General features: G+C 37.7%; 2 protein-coding genes across 2 annotated transcripts; one reads left to right on the plus strand and one right to left on the minus strand.

Annotated features, from left to right (window-relative positions):
- The first annotated feature begins 1 nt into the window (after position 1).
- ormdl1 (ORMDL sphingolipid biosynthesis regulator 1) lies at positions 2-14,660 on the plus strand. Its single transcript, XM_020535344.2, has 4 exons — positions 2-366; positions 7,278-7,458; positions 10,584-10,735; positions 12,602-14,660. Exons 2-4 carry the CDS (start codon positions 7,285-7,287, stop codon positions 12,735-12,737), a joined length of 462 nt encoding a protein of 153 aa, XP_020390933.1. The 5' UTR covers positions 2-366; positions 7,278-7,284; the 3' UTR covers positions 12,738-14,660.
- Positions 14,661-14,825: 165 nt separating this feature from the next.
- Positions 14,826-18,961, minus strand: adat3 (adenosine deaminase tRNA specific 3). Its single transcript, XM_020535357.2, has 2 exons — positions 18,494-18,961; positions 14,826-18,249 (listed from the first exon to the last, which is right to left on the minus strand). The coding sequence occupies exons 1-2, from the start codon at positions 18,531-18,533 to the stop codon at positions 17,189-17,191; spliced, it is 1,101 nt and encodes a 366-aa protein (XP_020390946.2). The 5' UTR covers positions 18,534-18,961; the 3' UTR covers positions 14,826-17,188.
- Between the last annotated feature and the right edge of the window lie 27 nt (positions 18,962-18,988).

Below are 18,988 nucleotides of genomic sequence, written 5' to 3' on the forward strand. Positions count from 1 at the left end.
GACGTGACCTACCTTCCGTTGGCCCCTCTGTTTCCATCCGGTTCCCTGGAGGCTGATAGTGAGGTCGGGGGAGTTAGAAGTTCGACATCGCTGTGGTAGTCAGTACCTATCGCTAGGTGTCTGCATCAACCTCACTCCTAACCTGCCTGTCTCCTCCTCCCGGTGATATCTGGGCTCTGAGTCCCGCTCCTTCTCTGCCTTTTCTCCCACCACCTCCTGTTGTTCTTCGCGGCCTTTTGTTTATGGCTGCCCTCCCCCTTCAGCCCAAGCCGCTGGTGTGATTGCAAGTTGCATAAGGTTTCAGCGGTTTTAAAGACGGCGTTTGTTGGGTTAGTTTGATCGCCAGCTTACAGCCTCGAGTATTAGGTAAAGAATGTCATACTGTACCTGCATGGCCAATGTTGGCAAAAATTCTGTATTGAAGTAGAGATGAGAAAAGTATTTATTATTCCCCTGCTGAATATGATATCGAAAGTACAGTTGGGCAAGATGTCAGATCAGCCGTAGACTGTGATCGTATTTCAGATTGATGGGAGTTTCCTTTTCGTTTAAACAGTAAAAGTGTAGACACAAACAGCACAACTTGCCTTTTTGTTCTTGATTTTGCTTACGTGTGGCTGTTGGACGACCTTTCAAAATAAGATTTTTTTTTTCTAAATTGCCAATTCTTTGATATTTTGAATCTACGTATTAAGCCTTTAAAATCTTTTAACCGGAGACTTTAACATGAAAGAAATTTAAATTATTGGAAGGGAATGCGGGTTTTACTTTTAGAAGACGCAATTATATCATTTGGAATCTGGATTAAGCAGTATTTCTGGAAGAATACAACGTTAAACAATAGATGTGAACGTTGAAAGCATTAGTAACTATATACTGTAATAGCAGCTATAACTGACCTGTGTAAGTTTGGCTTGAAAGTTAAAATGTCTCCTCAAAACCATTTCAAGAAAAAATGTGGTGCAGCTGTGCTAATAAAGAGCTATTAGACAAAAATTTCCTGTGGGTTAAGCTAATTTTCTTAAAAATCCATGTAGCTAGGAGTTAAAATGTTATCATTCTTGAGTTGTATTATGTTCTAACAAACAGTGAAAATGAGAGGGGGAGGAAAGGAATGAAATGGCATTTGTTGGGCATTTCACAACTTCAGGACAACCCAAAGTGCTACCCAAGCCATGAGATACTTTTGAAGTGCATCTACTATTGCAGATATTTCCTGTACCAACCTGTTCAGAGATGTTATCAGTGACAAAGAAGATTTTTGAAGCCAGAACAGTAGAGATTGTCCATCTGGACATCAAGGTGTTTTACAGTGTTCCGCATGGTAGGCTGGTTAGCAAAGTTACTTCACATGGAATCCAGGATGATCTAGACATTTGGATACAAAATTGTCTTGAACGTTGGAGACAGAGGGTGGTGGAGGGTTTCTTTTCAGACTGGAGGCCTGTGATCAGCGAGGTCCCGCAAGGATCGGTGCTGGGTCCACTGCTTTTTGTCATCTGTATTAATGATTTGGATGTAAATATAAGAGGAATGGTTAGTAAGTTAGCAGATGACACCAAAATTGGTGTTGTAGTGGACAGCAAAAGTTACCTCGGCATACAATGGGGCAATAGGCCAAGGGATGGCAGATAGAGTTTAATTTAGATAAATGTGAGCAGTTGTGTTTTGCTAAGGCAAATCAGGGCAGGATGCATACACTTAATGGTAGGGTGTTGGGGAGTGTTGTCAAACAAAGGGACCTTGGGGTGAAGGTACATAGTTCTTTGAAGGTGAAGTCACAGGTAGATAGGGTAGTGAAGGCGGCATTTGGTAAGCTTGCAATTATTGTTCAGTGCATCAAGTATAGGAGTTGAGATGTCATGTTGCGGCTGTACAGGACATTGGTTAGGCCATTTTTGGAATATTGTATTCAGTCTGATCTCCCTGGTATAGGAAAGATGTTGTGACTCTTGAAAGAGTTCAGAAAAGATTTACAAGGATGTTACTGGGTTTGAGCGAGAGGGAGAGGCTAAATAAGCTGAGGCAATTTTCTCTGGAGTGTTGGAGGCTGAGGGGTGACTTGTAGAGGTTTATAAAATCTGAGGATAGGGTGAATAGCCAAAGTCTTTTTTCCCAGTGTAGGGGAGTCTAAAACTAGACGTAATAGGTTTAAGGTGAGAGGGGAAAGATTTAAAAGGGACCCTAAGGGGCAACTTTTTCATGCAGAGGGTGGTGCGTGTATGGAATGAGCTGCCAGAGGAAGTGGTGGAGGCTGGTACAGGTACATCATTTAAAAGGCATCTGAATGGGTATATGAATTGGAAGGGTTTAGATATGGGGCAAATGCTGGTAAATGGGACTAGACTAATTTAGGAGAATTGGTCGGCATGGACAAGTTGCACAGAAGGGTCTGTTTCTGTGCAGTAGGACTATGACTCTGACCTTTAGAGCAGGTGGGACTTGAATCCAGGTCTCCTGACTCAGAGATAGGCACACCAACCATCCACTGTTGCAATGTATGGTATTTGAGCAGCCAGTTTGTGCACAGCAATGAGGCAATTACAAGATGATCTGTTTGTGATGTTGGTTGAGGGATAAATATTAGCCAAGACACTGAAGGAACTCAAAATTGGAGGTGTAGTGGACAGCAAAGAAGGTTACCTCAGAGTACAATGGGATCTTGATCAGATGGGCTAGTGGGCTGAGAAATGGCAGATGGAACTTAATTTAGGTAAATATGAGGTGCTGCATTTTGGAAAAACAAATCAGAGCAGAACGTATACACTTAATGGTAAGTCCTGGGAAGCGTTGCTGAACAAGGAGACCATGGAGTGCAGGTTCATAGTTCCTTGAAAGTGGAGTTGCAGGTTGATAGGATAGTGAACAAGGCATTTGGTATGCTTGCCTTATTGGTCAGTGCATTGAATATGGGATTTGGAAAGTCCTGTTGCGGCTGTACGGGAAATTAGTTCGGCCACTTTTGGAATACTGTGTGCAATTGTGGTCTCCCTGCTATAGGAAGGATGTTGCGAAACTTGAAAGAGTTCAGAAAAGATTTACAAAGATGTTGCCAGGTTTGAGCTATAGGGAGGGGCTGAATAGGCTGGGGCTGAACTTATAGAGGTTTATAGAATCATGAGGGGCATGCAGAGGATAAATGGACAAGGTATTTTCCCTAGGGTGGGGGAGTCTAAAACTAGAGGGCATAGCTTTAAGGTGAGAGGGGAAGGATTTAAAAGGGACCTAAGGGGCAACATTTTCACGCAGAGGGTGGTGTGTGTATGGAATGAGCTGCCAGAGGAAGTGTTGAGGGCTGGTACAATTACAACATTTAAAAGGCATCTGGATGTGTATATGAATAGGAAGGGTTTAGACAGATATGGGCCAAATGAGGCAAAGGGGACTAGATTTATTTGGGATATCTGGTCAGCATGGACGCGTTGGACCAAAGGTGTGTTTCCATGCTGTACATCCCTAAGACTCTCAATCTAGTGCCGTGAATTTGTTCACTGTCTTATCTGAAAGACTGTTTTGACAGTGGAACACGTATTGAATACTTCACTGAGATGTCACTACTTTACATACTAAAATCTTGGATGGCAGACTTGAACCCATAACCTTCTGATTGGTAAATGAGTTTTCAATCACTGTCCCAAGCCTATCATTAACAATAAATTTTGATATGTACCAGAATAACAGAGCAATGACATCAGGTGAAATCTCAATTTAAACCAGTGTAAAGATAATTCAGGTGATTAATGAAGGACTGGAAGGATATGTTGACAGCTGAAGTAAGGTTGGAGATGCTGGTGAAACGCTGATATTGAACTTTTAAATACAGATTGTTTAAGTTAAATGAGTACAGTTTCCCTTTTGGGTCATGTCTCTTGTCCAACAAAGAGAGAAACATCACTTTACTTCCCAGAATCAAGCAGTATAAGTAGATGCTAGTCATAATAGACAGATTCAGTATAAAATTGAAGAAAGGATAGTTAGATGTAAGATGCTAGCCTGGGTAAGAGTGAAGTTCACTCCCAATTTAACCTATTTGGTAACTTTTCCATCAAATTAACTGAATAATGATGGGAAGTCATAGAAAAGTTACAGCACAGATAGGGGTGATTTAACCTGTCAAGTCTGTCCTTTTTTTTTTCAGGAGCAACTCAGATAGCATCATTGTCCCACCCTTCTTTGAAGCCCTGCATTTTATTTTCCTCTAATTCCCAGTGAAAGTTTTGATTTAATCAGATATCACATTCTGTGTGCTCGATCATCATAATTTTCGTGAAACAAAATAGTCCCCACATTTCAGCTTTTGTTCTTTTTATTAAAATCAATCACTTTAGATCTGTCCTCTAGTTCTTGACCCTTCCATCAATGGGAGTCTGTTTCCTTTTATTCTGATGGACCCCTCAGGATTTTGAACACTGTTCTCAAAACTCCATTTCCTCTTCCCTAAGGAAAACAACGCCAGCTTCTCCAATTTATTCACATAAGTAAACTTGCTTCCACCTGAAATCATTACATGGTTGGAACGAGACAGTAGAGATAATGGACAGCTCCTGTTATCAAAAGGATGTGACTTGTGAAGTCCTATGAGGATCTCAACTTTGGACAGAGTTTCTGGTTGGGGACTTGAGGAATAGAGGGTATGGTTAAAAGAGAGAGAGCTAGCCCTTTTTGGGAGTAACTTAAAAATGCTTCTTTATACAGAGGGTGTAGAAATTTGGAACTCATCTTCTAACAGCAGTTGATACTGTGTTAGTCATTCTTTTTTTGTTTGCCAGAGGTATCAAAGTATACAGGACCAAAACTGGAATATGGAGTTAGGTCATAAATCAGTCATGAGTAAATAACCTGCTGTTGGTCCTATGTGGAGAAGATGGTAAATATTTTGCATTGTCTTTTAAATCATGGTAGAATTGAACATTTAAAATGTAGTGGGGAAGAACATAAAACACAGAAGCAGAAGTGTGCTATTTGACCTATCGAGTCTACTCCACCACATTCCTTCCTATTTCCCCATAAGCCTTAATTCAGATGATCAGAGGATTAGATAGGGTGGACAGTGGGAGCCTTTTTCCTCGGATGGTGGTGGCTAGCACGAGGGGACATAGCTTTAAATTGAGGGGTGATAGATATAGGACAGATGTCAGAGGTAGGTTCTTTACTCAGAGAGTAGTAAGGGCGTGGAATGCCCTGCCTGCAAAAGTAGTAGACGCGCCAACTTTAAGGCCATTTAAATGGTCATTGGATAAACATATGGATGATAATGGAATAATGTAGGTTAGATGGGCTTCAGATTGGTTTCACAGGTCGGCGCAACGTCGAGGGCCGAAGGGCCTGTACTGCGCTGTAATGTTCTATGTTCTATGTAATTCCCTTACTGATTAAAAATCTCTCTCAGTTTTGAAAATATTTAATGATTCCGCTTCAACAGCCATTTGTGATGAAGAATTTTATAGATTCTCTACTCTCAGACAAGAAATGACTCCTCATTTGTATCTTAAATTAGCCACCCTTATTCTGAGATTATACCCTCTGGTTTTAGACTCTTCAAGGTGAAACCACCTTTCTGCATTCCCTAAGGATTTTGTATGTTTCAATATGGTCGCCTCACATTCTTCTGTCTTCCAGTAAATACAAGGCAAATCTACTCAGCTTGTCTTCATAAGATAGTCCCTCCATACCTACTATCAGCCTAGTGAACTTCATCTCAACTGCCTCCAATGCTGTTGTATCTTTATTGTATCTTGGTTGGTGGTGGGTGGAGAAACAATGAAGTTGAAACCTTCAGGAAGATGTATATAGGTTCATCTGATTGAAGCAATTTTATTAAATGTGGTGGTTAATACATTTTGAGGAAAGAAAAGTGGCAGCATACATTCAGTGTAATGAGGCTGAAGAGTGTGGATGAACATTGGGATGTAGGTGTTCCATGTGCTTAACTGCCTGCAATTTCGGGGAGATTAAACCAAACATTTTTGCCAGCGCTTAGGGCTTTATAGATAGGAATATACATAGGATGAAAGTAAATTTTAACATTGTTTGAACAAGTTAGATTGCTCTGAGCAGTTATAGAAAATACATTTTAAGCCATAGAGTATGTACATATGGATGATAATGGAATAATGTAGGTTAGATGGGCTTCAGATTGGTTTCACAAATATCAAGGTGCTGTGGCTGCAGAGTCCATTTGGTGTTATTAATTTAAAATTATCATAGTGATGATAGAGATTATAAGAAATGCCTTTATGCAGGAAGTCTGCAGTATGGAATTCTTTGTCATAAATAGCACAGAGAACATTGCATTCTGTCATGGAAAAACAAGATAAACATTGGCAGCAAAAGAAAAATGGATGTTTTATTTCCAAACTGGGCAGTAGGATTAGTTTTGGATTGGTCTCACAAGGAGCCAGGAGTAAAGGTTGGCCCAAATGACCTTTTGCTGTACAATTAAACATCAGCTTTTCTGCATTACATCTATTAGCAAATTTTGCAGTTCACGTTGCATAAATGTTCTTGACCCTGTAAGGTAAAATTAAGGCTTTATATAAAATGCATAGTGTGCACAATTTATATCAAGATATAAGTGCATTGCAGCATTGGAGATAAGTATTTTACAGTTATATTAGAAGATTATTGGTATGTTGCTGAAAAATCTTAGGATTATTTTTATTTTGATGCCGCAAATGTTCTGCATGCATTCATAAATGGGGGCAACGGCATTGCCAGTTATAATGTAGTGTTAATGGAAATGAGCTGGTAAACCACAGATCCAAGCTCATGGGTGCATTTACTCATATCATCATGGCAGCTGATGACATTTAAATTTACAGTAATTAATAAAATCTGGAATTGAAAGCTGGTCTCAATAATGGTGACCATGAAATTGCCAATTGTTAGAAAAACCCATTTGATTCATTAATGCCCTTCTGAGGAAGAAAATTTGTTCTCTTTACTTGATCTGGCCTACAGGTAATGTGGTTGACTCTTGACTCCCCTCTATATCCTAGCAAGCTATTCATTTCAAGGGAAATTGAGGATGGATAATGAATCTTGACCTTGTTAACGACATCCACATTCAATGAAAAAATTACAAAAATAGAACAGACTGGAAAAAAGGGTGGTTTAATAAAAATTGAGGGAAATCCTACCAATAGAATCATGAACAGCCTTAATCTTTTCTTAACCTCATCATTTGTTAGTTAGTTATTTTTGACTATTAAGTTCTTTGTATGATTCAAATAAAAATAAATACTTGACTTCAAGGAATTTTTTTTTAATGCTTGCAGTATAAAGATGAACGTTGGTGTTGCACACAGCGAAGTGAATCCTAACACAAGAGTAATGAACAGCCGTGGAATATGGCTGACATATGCACTTGGTGTGGGAATGCTTCATATAGTGCTCTTGAGCATTCCTTTCTTCACTGTTCCTGTTGTGTGGACTTTAACAAATGTAATTCACAACTTGGTGAGTAACTGACCACTTGTACTATTGTTTTGTGTGTACATGGCACTTGCTATAAAAGTTCATTTCATAGAAATTATTGTTAATGTCTAAGAATCAAATCCTGATAGACCTATAAGTTTTCCTTCAAAATTTGATTGGAAAGGATTCACAATCCTTTGAACATGAGTTAACATAATAAGCGAAGCACCTTCTTAACACTTAAAGATGATGAACAAATGGGGAAAGCCTATGCAATTGCATTCAAAAGAATCCAATAACCACAGCCAAATGTTATTGTTATAAGATTTGGATGAATATTGTGTAGTTGCGGATAAATAACTTGCAGCCATTTTATTTTTGCAGTTGCAACAAATGAAATTTAATTATTTATTTGAAATAATTAATTTAGATGGCCATGGACAGGAATAAATGCATGTGTTATTCTGCAATAATGCTTGTTGGAATTGTCATGGACCAAACCAAACCCCCTCAAAATATATTAAGGAGATAGTCTAGAACCTAACTTTTTCTTATTTTTAAGGTTAAGTGTAAGGTGTTGTATTCTGGATGCAATTTGATTGATAAAACTATCAGGCTTGAAACAAAACACATTTTATTCATACGCTAATTAAAATGCAGACAAAGTAAAAATTTTTAAAAATTGGCCTAACTGTAACTATTGAAATGCTTAACAAAGTATATTAACCACTACTAATTAACTGTTCCAATATAGTGATATCCCATAAACATACCCTTAGCAATTCTTACAGCAGGAAGAGACCCCCAGCCTTTAACTGTAAAAGGGAGAGGAATAAGAGCTTCCACATCCAGCTTCAAGATCCCAGTTACTGGAGGCTAAAACTGGGGAGGGGGGGGGAAAATCCTGGTTTTGTGGGAGCTTGACCCCACCCAGTCAGGTTGCTTCTATTGTTCCAATTTTTTTTAAAAATGTATAAGCTCTACATTCAACTAGTTGATGTTTTTAAAAAATTACTTTACATTTTCATGCTGAGTTAGGAAATATTTGTCTCCACATTTCTTCCTACTTGGTTAGGATGATCAAGCTAAAGAATTAACCAAAACATAGCAAGCCCAACAAGTCAGGTAGCAGTCCTGGATTTAGTTGTAAGAAATGAAGCTGGGTAGCTTGAAAGGGTATTGGTGAGGGCATATTGGTGGTGGTGGTCATAATTCAAATAGGTTATTGTTTTTAGGGAAAAGGAAAAAGATAAATATTTTCAATTGGCCAATTTTAGTAACCTTGCAAAAGTATATTGGAAATAGTTATTTGAAGGGTAATCAATTTCAGAGGAGTGGAAGGTTTTCAAGGAGGATATAGTGAGGGTTGAGAATAAATCTATTCCTATAAAGAAAATTTGAGAGACTCCCAAATCAGGATGCTTCCCCACCCACCAGATTTCCAGCAGTGTACAGGATAGGATAAAGGCAATGAAAGGAGAGCTAATATGTGATAAGATAAATACAGCAGATAACCCAGAGAAGTACAAAAAGAGTAAAGATGGAATTAACAGGGAAAAATTGGAATGCAGTGAGGGCATTAAAAACTTTGACAACTAAATGCAAGGAAAATACACACAGACACACGCTCTCCCTCATAACAACACGGTCACTTTACTGCTCATGATTAACACACAGCATGCCTGGTTCTCCAATAAACCTGTGCTTTCCCACCTACATTGACACTCAGTAAAACAACATCTTGATTTTAAAATTCTTATCCTTGCTTTCAGGTCAAAAAAATCATCTTGCTTCTCTCAGTTTCTGTAATCTATTCCACCGACACAGCCCCAAGGTCTGCTAATTCTGGCCTCTTGCGCATTCCTAATTATAATATTTCTTATTGATCCCCAAGCTCTGGAAATCCCCCTCTACATCTCTCTACTTCACTTTCCTCCTTTTTAGACACCTCTTAAGCCATATTTCTTAGCCCAGGCATTTGGTTGTCTGCTCTAATGTCTCTATATTTTGTCTTACAGCATTCCTGTGAACTACCTTGGGAACCTTCAATTATGTCAAAGGCCCAAACAAATGTTTGTTATTTCCAGGATTGAAAGAAAAACGGCTAAGATTGGCTGAAATTATTTTCTGTGGACCAGAGAAGGCCCAGGAGAGAACTGGGTGTATAAAAATTGAGAAACAGTGTCAGAGTGATAGGAAAGACAAGTTTCCTTTGGTAGAGTAGTGCTGTACAATCAGAAAACATAGATTCAAAGTAATTCGCGGAAAAATTAAAGAACAGTTAAAGAAAAATCTTTTAATTCAAAGGATGGTAGGGATCTGGAACTCGCTGCCTAAAAGGGTATTAACATTAGAAGCTCTCATTGCATTTAAAAATAACTTGGATGTGTAGATAAGGTGCTGCAGTCTATTGTGCTGTGGACTAAACTTAGGAGTAGGATTATACTTGTTAAATTTTTTTTTCAACCACTGTGGTCACGATGGCCTGAATGGACTCCTTCTATGCAGTACATTTGTGATTTTGTTTAAAGCCGGGTATAGCATGGTTAGATGTAGAGTAAAGCTATTTCTACTTTGTGGCTGAGCCTCATCCTCTGAAGACCATCTCTTCCTTTACCAATGTGACATTTTCATTTTGACACCAACAATTTTGAGGCCTCTGAGTGCCCGTTGATCCTAATTTGCAACATATACATGTCAATTGAAACTGGTTGAGGTTGTACAAACGTAGAAAGATCTGCAATCAAGCGTTCCAATCAAAGGTCATTGACCTGAAATGTTCAATTGGTTTCTCACTCCACAGATGCTGCTTTGACCCGAATACGCTTTGTTTGACATTTCCAGTGTCTTGGTATTTTGTCCAGTGTTTTGCTTTTGTTTAGCTAAGTCTGATAATTGGGTTATTTTGATCATTCTTTCTCAATTTAACTTTTCTTCCAAAAAAAACCTTGAAGATATAATCTTGCTTCAAAAGGTAATAGCCAAAAGGCAACCGCTAAAAGGAATATTTAATTTTTCCTCCGTTTCATGAATTAAAATAAGATTAGATTAGATTTTCCTGGGAGAATTGCTAAACCGCAACAAATCTGTTATTTTTGAGCTTTGTTTCCGTTTGTAGTCTGATCATTTTGTTACTTGTAACTTAATTGACTTCTATTTACCTGCAGGGAATGTATGTATTCTTGCACGCAGTCAAAGGGACACCCTTTGAAACACCAGATCAAGGGAAGGCAAGACTTCTGACACACTGGGAACAGTTGGATTATGGAGTACAGTTTACATCTTCCAGAAAATTCCTTACTATTTCACCAATTATTCTGTAAGAACCCACTTTTATTAACTAACTACAAATAAGCGTTTTCATAATTCATTCGCTCTCCTGTGTTGTTTTGATTGGTGATTGCTTTAAAACATTGCACAACTTTATTAATGGTAATAGGCGCCACAGATGGCTCAGTGGTAAGCACAGCTGTCTCACAACCCGGGTGGCCCGGCTTTGATTCCTTGAGTGACTGTGTGGAGTTTGCATGTCCTCCCTGTGTCTGTGTGGGTTTCTGCATGGTACTCTGGTTTCCTCCCACGAGCCAAACGTGTGTAAGTTAGGTGGATCGGCCGTACTAAATTCCCCGTAGAATCCAGGCATGTGCAAGCTAGGTGGATTAGCCTTAGTAAAAGTGGGGTTTCGGGGATAAGGTGGATGGCTAGGTCCAGATGGGATGTTCTTCCGAGGGTGGGTGCTGACCCAATGAGCCGAATGGCCTCTCTCTGCACTGTAGGGATTCTATAATTCCTATATTGTTCTGAAATTGAAGACTGCATCAGAGATAACACTAAGCTGTCTTTATTGTTAAATGGGTTGTACTTTTTAAAAAAAAAAGTCATATTACAACAAGACAATGAATTTAAAGTTACATTTTATAATATAGAACTAAATTAGAATTGAAACCTATATCATCTTGTTGGTCAGTCAAGAACTGGGGTCACTTTTAAAATTAGGGATTGCTGTTTAAGGACAGATGAGTTTTTTTTTTCCCTGAGCATTTAAGACTTTGGAAACATCTGCCTCAGGTGGAGATGGAGGGGGTGCCATTGAATATTATTAATGGAGTTGTGTGTTAATAGGTCTCTGAGTTTTGATTGATTTTATCATAGCATATTTGAGAAAAAAAGGAAGAGGTGGTCAATGAAGTAGATGCTTTGATGCTAATCTTCCAAATGGATAATAGCAAATATAACTCCACTGTTGAAGAGTGGAGGGAGGCAGAAAACAGGAAATTTCTAAAGAGTCATACCAGACTCAAAACGTTAACTTTTTCTCTCCACAGATCTGCCAGAGCAGCTGAGTTTCTCCATCACCCTGTACTTGTAACAGGAATCTGTAGGCCAGTTAGTTGTGACATTTGTTGTGGGGGAGCTGTTAGACCCAATCATTAGGGAGGTTATAATTTGGCATTTAGAAGATGCAACTGGGATGGGTCAGCATGGTTTTGTGAAAGGGAAATTCCATTTAGCCAATTTATTGGAATTCTTTGCAGAGTAATGAAGAGGAGCCAATTGATATACTATACTTGAACTTCCAGAAAACGTTTGACTTTATTCCTTTATAGTCAGAATTTACTTGTACTGAGAATTTTGAAATACCACTTTAAATGTCTGGATTATGGTCAGCTTTGTTAGGACATTATATTTTGAAAACAAAAATTTAATAAAACACAGTTTGTAATGGTAGGAGATAATGTTTTGTAGAAATGTACACTACAAGCTCAAATGTATGACTGAGCTCTTTTGTTGAAGGAAGGTGAAGCACTTTCATACAAGGGGAGAACTGAATTGAAGTGAAAGGAGTATTTCCATCACATTGCTGGACAGAGATCTTGGATCTGTTCTCCTGTCCTCCTCCACTTTAAGCATACACGCCAGCTACAAATGTGAAAGATACTGAGAATGTTTTCAATATGACTTACTTTTATAGCCCGTTGCAGAAATAAAAAACATGTAAATAACAAATTAAATTTTAACAAATGCTCATATATGTCTTTTAAATGCTTCATAGAGGTGCAGAATCCAGTGATTAAAAATTGTATTGGTATTTGTAGCAAGGGATTTTTGTAAATTCTTGTTTTGCTGAAAATGTAATGCTACTTTTTTCAATTAAGTTTTCTAAATATCATTTTATTTCTTGCAGGTATTTCTTGGCCAGTTTTTATACCAAATATGACCCAACGCATTTTATTGTCAATACAGCATCTCTCTTAACAGTGTTGATTCCTAAGTTGCCTCAGCTACATGGTGTTCGGATCCTTGGAATAAACAAATACTAATTTGGAACACATATTCTAACTAGCTTGTTATGTTTACTGGGAAGACTTAAAGCTGGTAATCTGCTGTATTGTTACCTCTAACTAGAGTGTACTGACCGGTCCAATGTATGCCACTTTCATTGTTTGTATCCATTTCAAAAACAGATTTTTATTTTGTTTTGTAAAAGGAGAAAAAGACAAATGAAATCTGGTAATTGGTATAAATGCTAAAAAGCTTCCCTCGAATCTGGGCAGGCCCAGCTCTAAAATTGCAAGGAGCTTTATTATACTGAAGAAATTGTGCACAGTTTTACGAAGTTGACACAGGTATATTAAAGAAAGGAATTGTGTAGAAATATAGCAACTTAGGATTCTTAGAGTGAAAAGCATGTTGCTAATTTACTATAAGGTACAGTGGATAATGCCCCTGCCACTATTAAAAGATGGTTGACAGGTTGACTTTTAAGATTATTTTTGTCATCTTAAGTCTTCATTAGAAGTATATGGTTGCTTCTGTTTTCTTTGAAGGTGAAGAAAATTATGGTACAGGGATAGATTGTGGAAAATCAAAGTAAACATTAGATACAGTGAACTATTATAATCCATTTCATGGATTATTCCAGTAACAATTGTTTACTGGTTTCACTTTTATCAATTACTAAAATGAAATACTTCATTACTTGGAATCTATATATAGTAGGATACGTACTTCTGTTCCATGTAATGTCACTTGACAAAATGCACTCAATCTATAAAAATGATGTTACTTTGCATACTGGTTTCTATGTATAATTCATGTTGGAGGGAATTACTATGAAATTGTATTTTGGAAAAGCTGTGGTTTGTAATGCATTTTGGTTAATGATCATTTGATGCCAATTGTTTCTCAGCTGATCTGTACCACTGATCTCCTTTGATTTAGTTTCAGTGGTGAGGTCAATTTGTCAGTGTTCAAGCATTTACAATTCTCATGCTAATTTCTCAACCTGTTGCTCGCTTTCAGAAAAAAGTGTTGAGTCGAAGCTAACTAGCTTCAGATAGAAAGGCAGTTGGTATCACCCCAGTTGATCTTGGTCAAATCTTAGCTGATTTAATAATGACACTGGTGTACAGTATTGGGAATAGGTTGTCTAGCTACCTTAGGCATGCTTTTTTGCTTGCGACAGCATTACTCTTTGAGTTGCTGTAAGGAATTATATAAGTAACCCAAATTCTTGACACATCAACTTGTGCCTGCTGATTTAGCACATTCTGCAGTCTGCCATTCAAGATTAACAGCACCACAAATAACGAGGTTGCTTTGATACTGTATTAAGATAAATACTTAGCAAAAAAATTAAACATTGCCTAAGACCACATGTTTGGTCTGGGCGTTTGAACATCCGATTTATGAATTAGAATTTAGCATTGGTAAATATAAACATCAGTTTTGAAACTTGTTTTTTTTTTTCACTTTTTTCCAAAAATGCAAAACGTCTGTTCCTTCTACGCAAATAAGACAGCATTAGGGGTAAAGTGAATTCTTTATAAACAATGAAACAGTTTTGACCTTGTGGTATCATGGCTGATATTTTTTAAAACTTTGCTAATTGACTTATTAATGCTGTATTTTGAATGCTGACTGCCTCCCTCCATTTAGAATATCAGAATCAGTGAACCGATAATGTTAAGTATTGGAAAGATAAATGTATATTTTGCTGTGATTCATTGTTATATTACATTTATTTTTGTATTTGGTGTTGGTTTTTCCCCTTTAAATTAAGGGTGCTGATTCAATTCCAAACTTCTTTGGCATTCCTAACTTTCCTCTAGCTTTGTTCATATGTTGAAAAGTGATGGTCATGTTAAATTCAGACGATGGAAGAAAGCAATTGACTATACAGTATGACTGTAAATTTATTAGGAGAAGAAAGGCCATTATTAAAAGATTATTCAAGGGTCTAATCCTGTATTTGTAGTGTTTGTTTCTGTTAAACTCTTCATTTGGAATTATATGGCTTGAAATTCAAGTTTTATAGTAGCATATTTCCAAAGAACCATGTGTTCCACATGCTCTGCTGAGTAACTTTTTACATGCTAGGCAATTCCAGGAACCATTACCATAAGAAAGAAATATGAACAGATTGTTTATTGGTGAAGATCCTTTTGGGGTTTTTCCAAGTTGGAAATTAGATATGAAAAGAAAACATAAACAACTATTTAATGTAATTGGATCTTGGAATATGCAAGGCAACACAAGGTACACAATACAAATAAGTAGAAGAAAATGTTTTCTACTATAATGTTTCTAAATTGTGCTGAAATTACCCAGCTTTTCTACTGTGCAGTGAATTGTTGTTTTGCCTAAAATAGAAATACACTCCCTTGCAAAAATTAAACAGCTTGAGCTTTGGTTCAGTTCATCAAATGAGGACTGTATCAATACGAAGTCTGCTATTAATCCAAATTCGAGACTAAAATCGAGAATAGAACATGGAACATTACAGCAGGACCAGGCCCTTTGGACTGCCAAGTCTGTGCCAACCATGATACCAATTGCTTAGATTTTGATAGGCCAGCATGCCACTCCAGTTCTATTCCAGATAGTTAAGAATTAGCAGAGTCATGTATAGAGAGATCAGAGCAATCTGCTTCTCTGAGATATTTAGAACAAAGCTTAAAATGTATACTGGCATACACAATTTATCCTTTATTCTGATTAAATAGCTGTAATTAGTTCCAAGACGTTGGGGAGATTTGGTGACCACCTCAATGAAAAATACAGAATCAAGCATTTAGTTACCAAACATAGCTCCCCGTTTCAGATTCCCACCATCCTCTGTGTGAAAACCTCTCTCTCATCCCCTATAAATCTCCTGCCCCTTAGCTTAAATCTAAGCCCCCTGGTCATTGCTCCTCCACCAAGAGGTAATTTACTTCCTATCGACCCTACCTATGCCCCTCAATTTTGTATATCTCAATCATGTACCCCCTCTTCAAGTTTCCTCTGCTCCAAAGGAAAACAACACCAGTCTATCCAATCTCTTCATCACTCAAATTCTCCAGCCCAGGCAGCATTCTGTTCATCTTTTCAACAGCACCACACCTCATTCACTGCTCAAATAACGTGGACAGTAGAATGCTGCCAAAATGAAAATGATTTTATTGATTTTTCTCAGTATCACAAATAGGCACTAAGATTCTGGTCACAGCTGTGAGATGAGGGTGTCCACAAATCTAACTGGTTGCCTTCACTTCTGCACCTCTCTCAATTTTTGATTTTAAATACCCAAGAACTATAACTTCACACTCAAAGGTGTGTGAGAACAAAGAAATACTGTCTTTTAATCTTTGTCATAATCAGGATAGAGATTGGGACTGTGTATTCTAAAGGGTAGTATAAACGAGGGATTCGCTTTTGCATAGAGACCAGGTCTCTGGGGAAGGAACGAGGCACAAGTATGTGCATAATTTGAGGGTCAACTACTTCTAGTCATGGCCTGATTTTTAATCTTTGCCAGTATACTTTGATATTGTAAACTGCAAGTCCAGTAAGCAAATGTATACAAATGGTGTAGAAATATAGTACGCTACTAGGCCAAATCTCAGCTTTGTTCTGTTAACAAGGCTGCTTGATCATCCCCTACGTGTTGCTCCCCTCTACAAACCTCTTCGTCCATACTGTAGGAACTGTAACTTATGCCTCAGGTCATACAAGACTGAGTTTCTCCAGCACCCCTTGTTGGCTTTCTCCATTTCTATTCTGCATACACCATGCAGTACAGCAATATTCTCATCTGAACTGAGGCCCACACATCCAAGTTTTCCCAAATTTATAGATCCCCACTATTGACTTTAAGATTCTTGTTTGCACCTCAACATCACTCAAAGGAACACTGGAGGTAAGACATTTAATCAACCATGTCATTACAGCATGGTTCCGGCTCCTCATTTCACTATTGATGACTCCTCCTTGAGCCACTATAATTCCATCCTCCGATGCGCTCTCCTAGTTCTATCTCAACCCTGCTCTTTGACTGTTTGCATTTGCTCTGTGCAAATGCCAGCAAAGTACTCGTGTGATAAAACCTGAACTGTTTAAAAAAAATATGTTTGAATCAAGGAAAAAAGTAGTGTTTCCTGACCTGAGACTATTCCTGCTCAACATGTACCAACTTTACAATCAATTTTGTTATTGCGTGCCCAGACCTATTGCATTCAATTATGTTTCTGAAAAAACTGAAGTTTTATTCTGCTTTTGTTGCTGAGCCTAGTGCAATGATTTTGTGTACATTAATATAAAAACTTGTATGAATTGTTTAAAAGTTAAAAATCAAAAAATTACATCATTATTCAAAAGAAATATTTTCTTGGAATTCTTAAGAGTTGGTAGTCCATTGGAATTAAAATTATGTTTCATGAAATGCATTTTAAAAACTCCAATTCATAATAAAATAACATTTTGTTTCATGAGCAAAACAAACTGTATAAAGCTAAGACAAAAGAAACTGACATTCATCTTCCATCAATCCTTTAAAAACATCATAATGGTGATTAAGATCCTTTTTTGTATGTATTTTGTATTTAGTGCCCAATGCTCCATCAGGAGATGACGTTGCATAAAACACTCTGCGTATTCTGGAATGGACCAATGCCATTGCACACATTACACATGGTTCTCTTGAAACATATAAATCATAACCAGTGCATATGTAGGGCAACCCATTTACAATAGTTCCTCTGAGACTATGATCATCTGAAGGAAGCAAAGGTTTACCAATGTTGATTGCATAGTCACCAGGAAAGGATTCTACTGTCTTAAAATAACAGTAAGGATATTTGTTATGATTAAAAGCACCACCACCTTGGCCATAGGCAACTAGATCAATACACACCATAACTGCATGAAGCAGTGGATTTGGTCCATTTCTGCAATCGTGACCTACTGCAACTACCTCATCCGTGGCTGGGTTAACAATCACAGCACCAACTGGTTCCATTCCCATTTTCTTTCCAACATTAGCTGCTTCAATAGCTTTTTCCATAAATGTCTGCATTTTTGCTTTCTCTTCAGTGTCAAAAAGGTGACCTTGAAGGGCATCAGTTACTTGTTTGTTTTCGCGAAAAGTTGTTGGCCAGTGCTGGCTAGCTGCTTCAAACTGAGATCTAGTCAATGGTTGGTATGCTGGTATTTTGACCTGAAAAGGTTCTCCGAGTCCAATGCCATCAGCCTTTCCTTCAGGAAAGAGGTCACTGAGAGAGAACTTTCTATTTGGTATATCCCTGAGTAGGCAAATGATGATTTCTAAAGGATGATCACTCTTGTCCCTGCAGGTTCTTACTCTTTTGATATGTGGAAGGTTGTTCAGTGGATAGAGAGAAGCCAATTGTTTAATGAGACAAGATGTTTGTTTTTTATTGATAATAGGGGCTGCAAATGCTTCCAGAAGTTCAACTTCACATAACTTTTCATCTGAAAGGACAGGCATCACCTCCCAAGTGAAGGTGCTAAGTGTTCTTGTTTTTCGCTTTTTGCACTGTGGCTCCATTATGCCTTCAAAATAAGAAATAGGAGATTTGTAATATAGAGAGTCAGAAGCAGAGGGTAGAGGAAAAAGAGTTAAGCATTTATTAAATCTAGTCCAAAAGTTATATCTTCTATTCTTCCCAAATAGATCTTTCACAAGCCATGAATTCATTTGGGGTGTATTAAAGAATTAAGTTTCACAGCCCCAATTGACTTGATGCTCCAATTTTGACTTGAAAGTGAGTTTGTACGGAACAAATAATCAACCTACCTTGAATCTTTATTTTAATTCTTATTAAAGTTTTGTCCATCAATGCCAGGGACGTTGATGCTGATGAATAAAACACTTCTAATTTTGTTATCCAAAATCATGAACAAGTATTTCCAACTGGGCTTTGACACTTGTATTTCTAGCAACAAATTCACATCAGTATACTATATATGATCTTCGAGATATATTTCACAGCTCATGCAAATGTCCTTTGGCACCAAGACTTATGAGCAGAACATATAATTTGCTAGCAAGGGATCAGAGAAGGAAACATACAGAAATACCACAGTGATTGATTATACTAAGATGAACTATTCCTATTTCCAATGATAGACTGAAAATCTCATTATTTCATGGTATTGCTGCACAAGTGAAGGGGAGCTAATATGGTCTCCTCAAATGATATAGAAGTAGGTGGAAACACATAGAGGCTTAAGATTGTTAGATGCCTTAAAAGTATTGCTCTGCTGAACTAGTGCAAAATAGTAATTAACA

The sequence above is a fragment of the Rhincodon typus genome, chromosome 7 (assembly GCF_021869965.1).
Source record: "Rhincodon typus isolate 14 chromosome 7, sRhiTyp1.1, whole genome shotgun sequence".
Lineage (NCBI taxonomy): Eukaryota > Metazoa > Chordata > Chondrichthyes > Orectolobiformes > Rhincodontidae > Rhincodon > Rhincodon typus.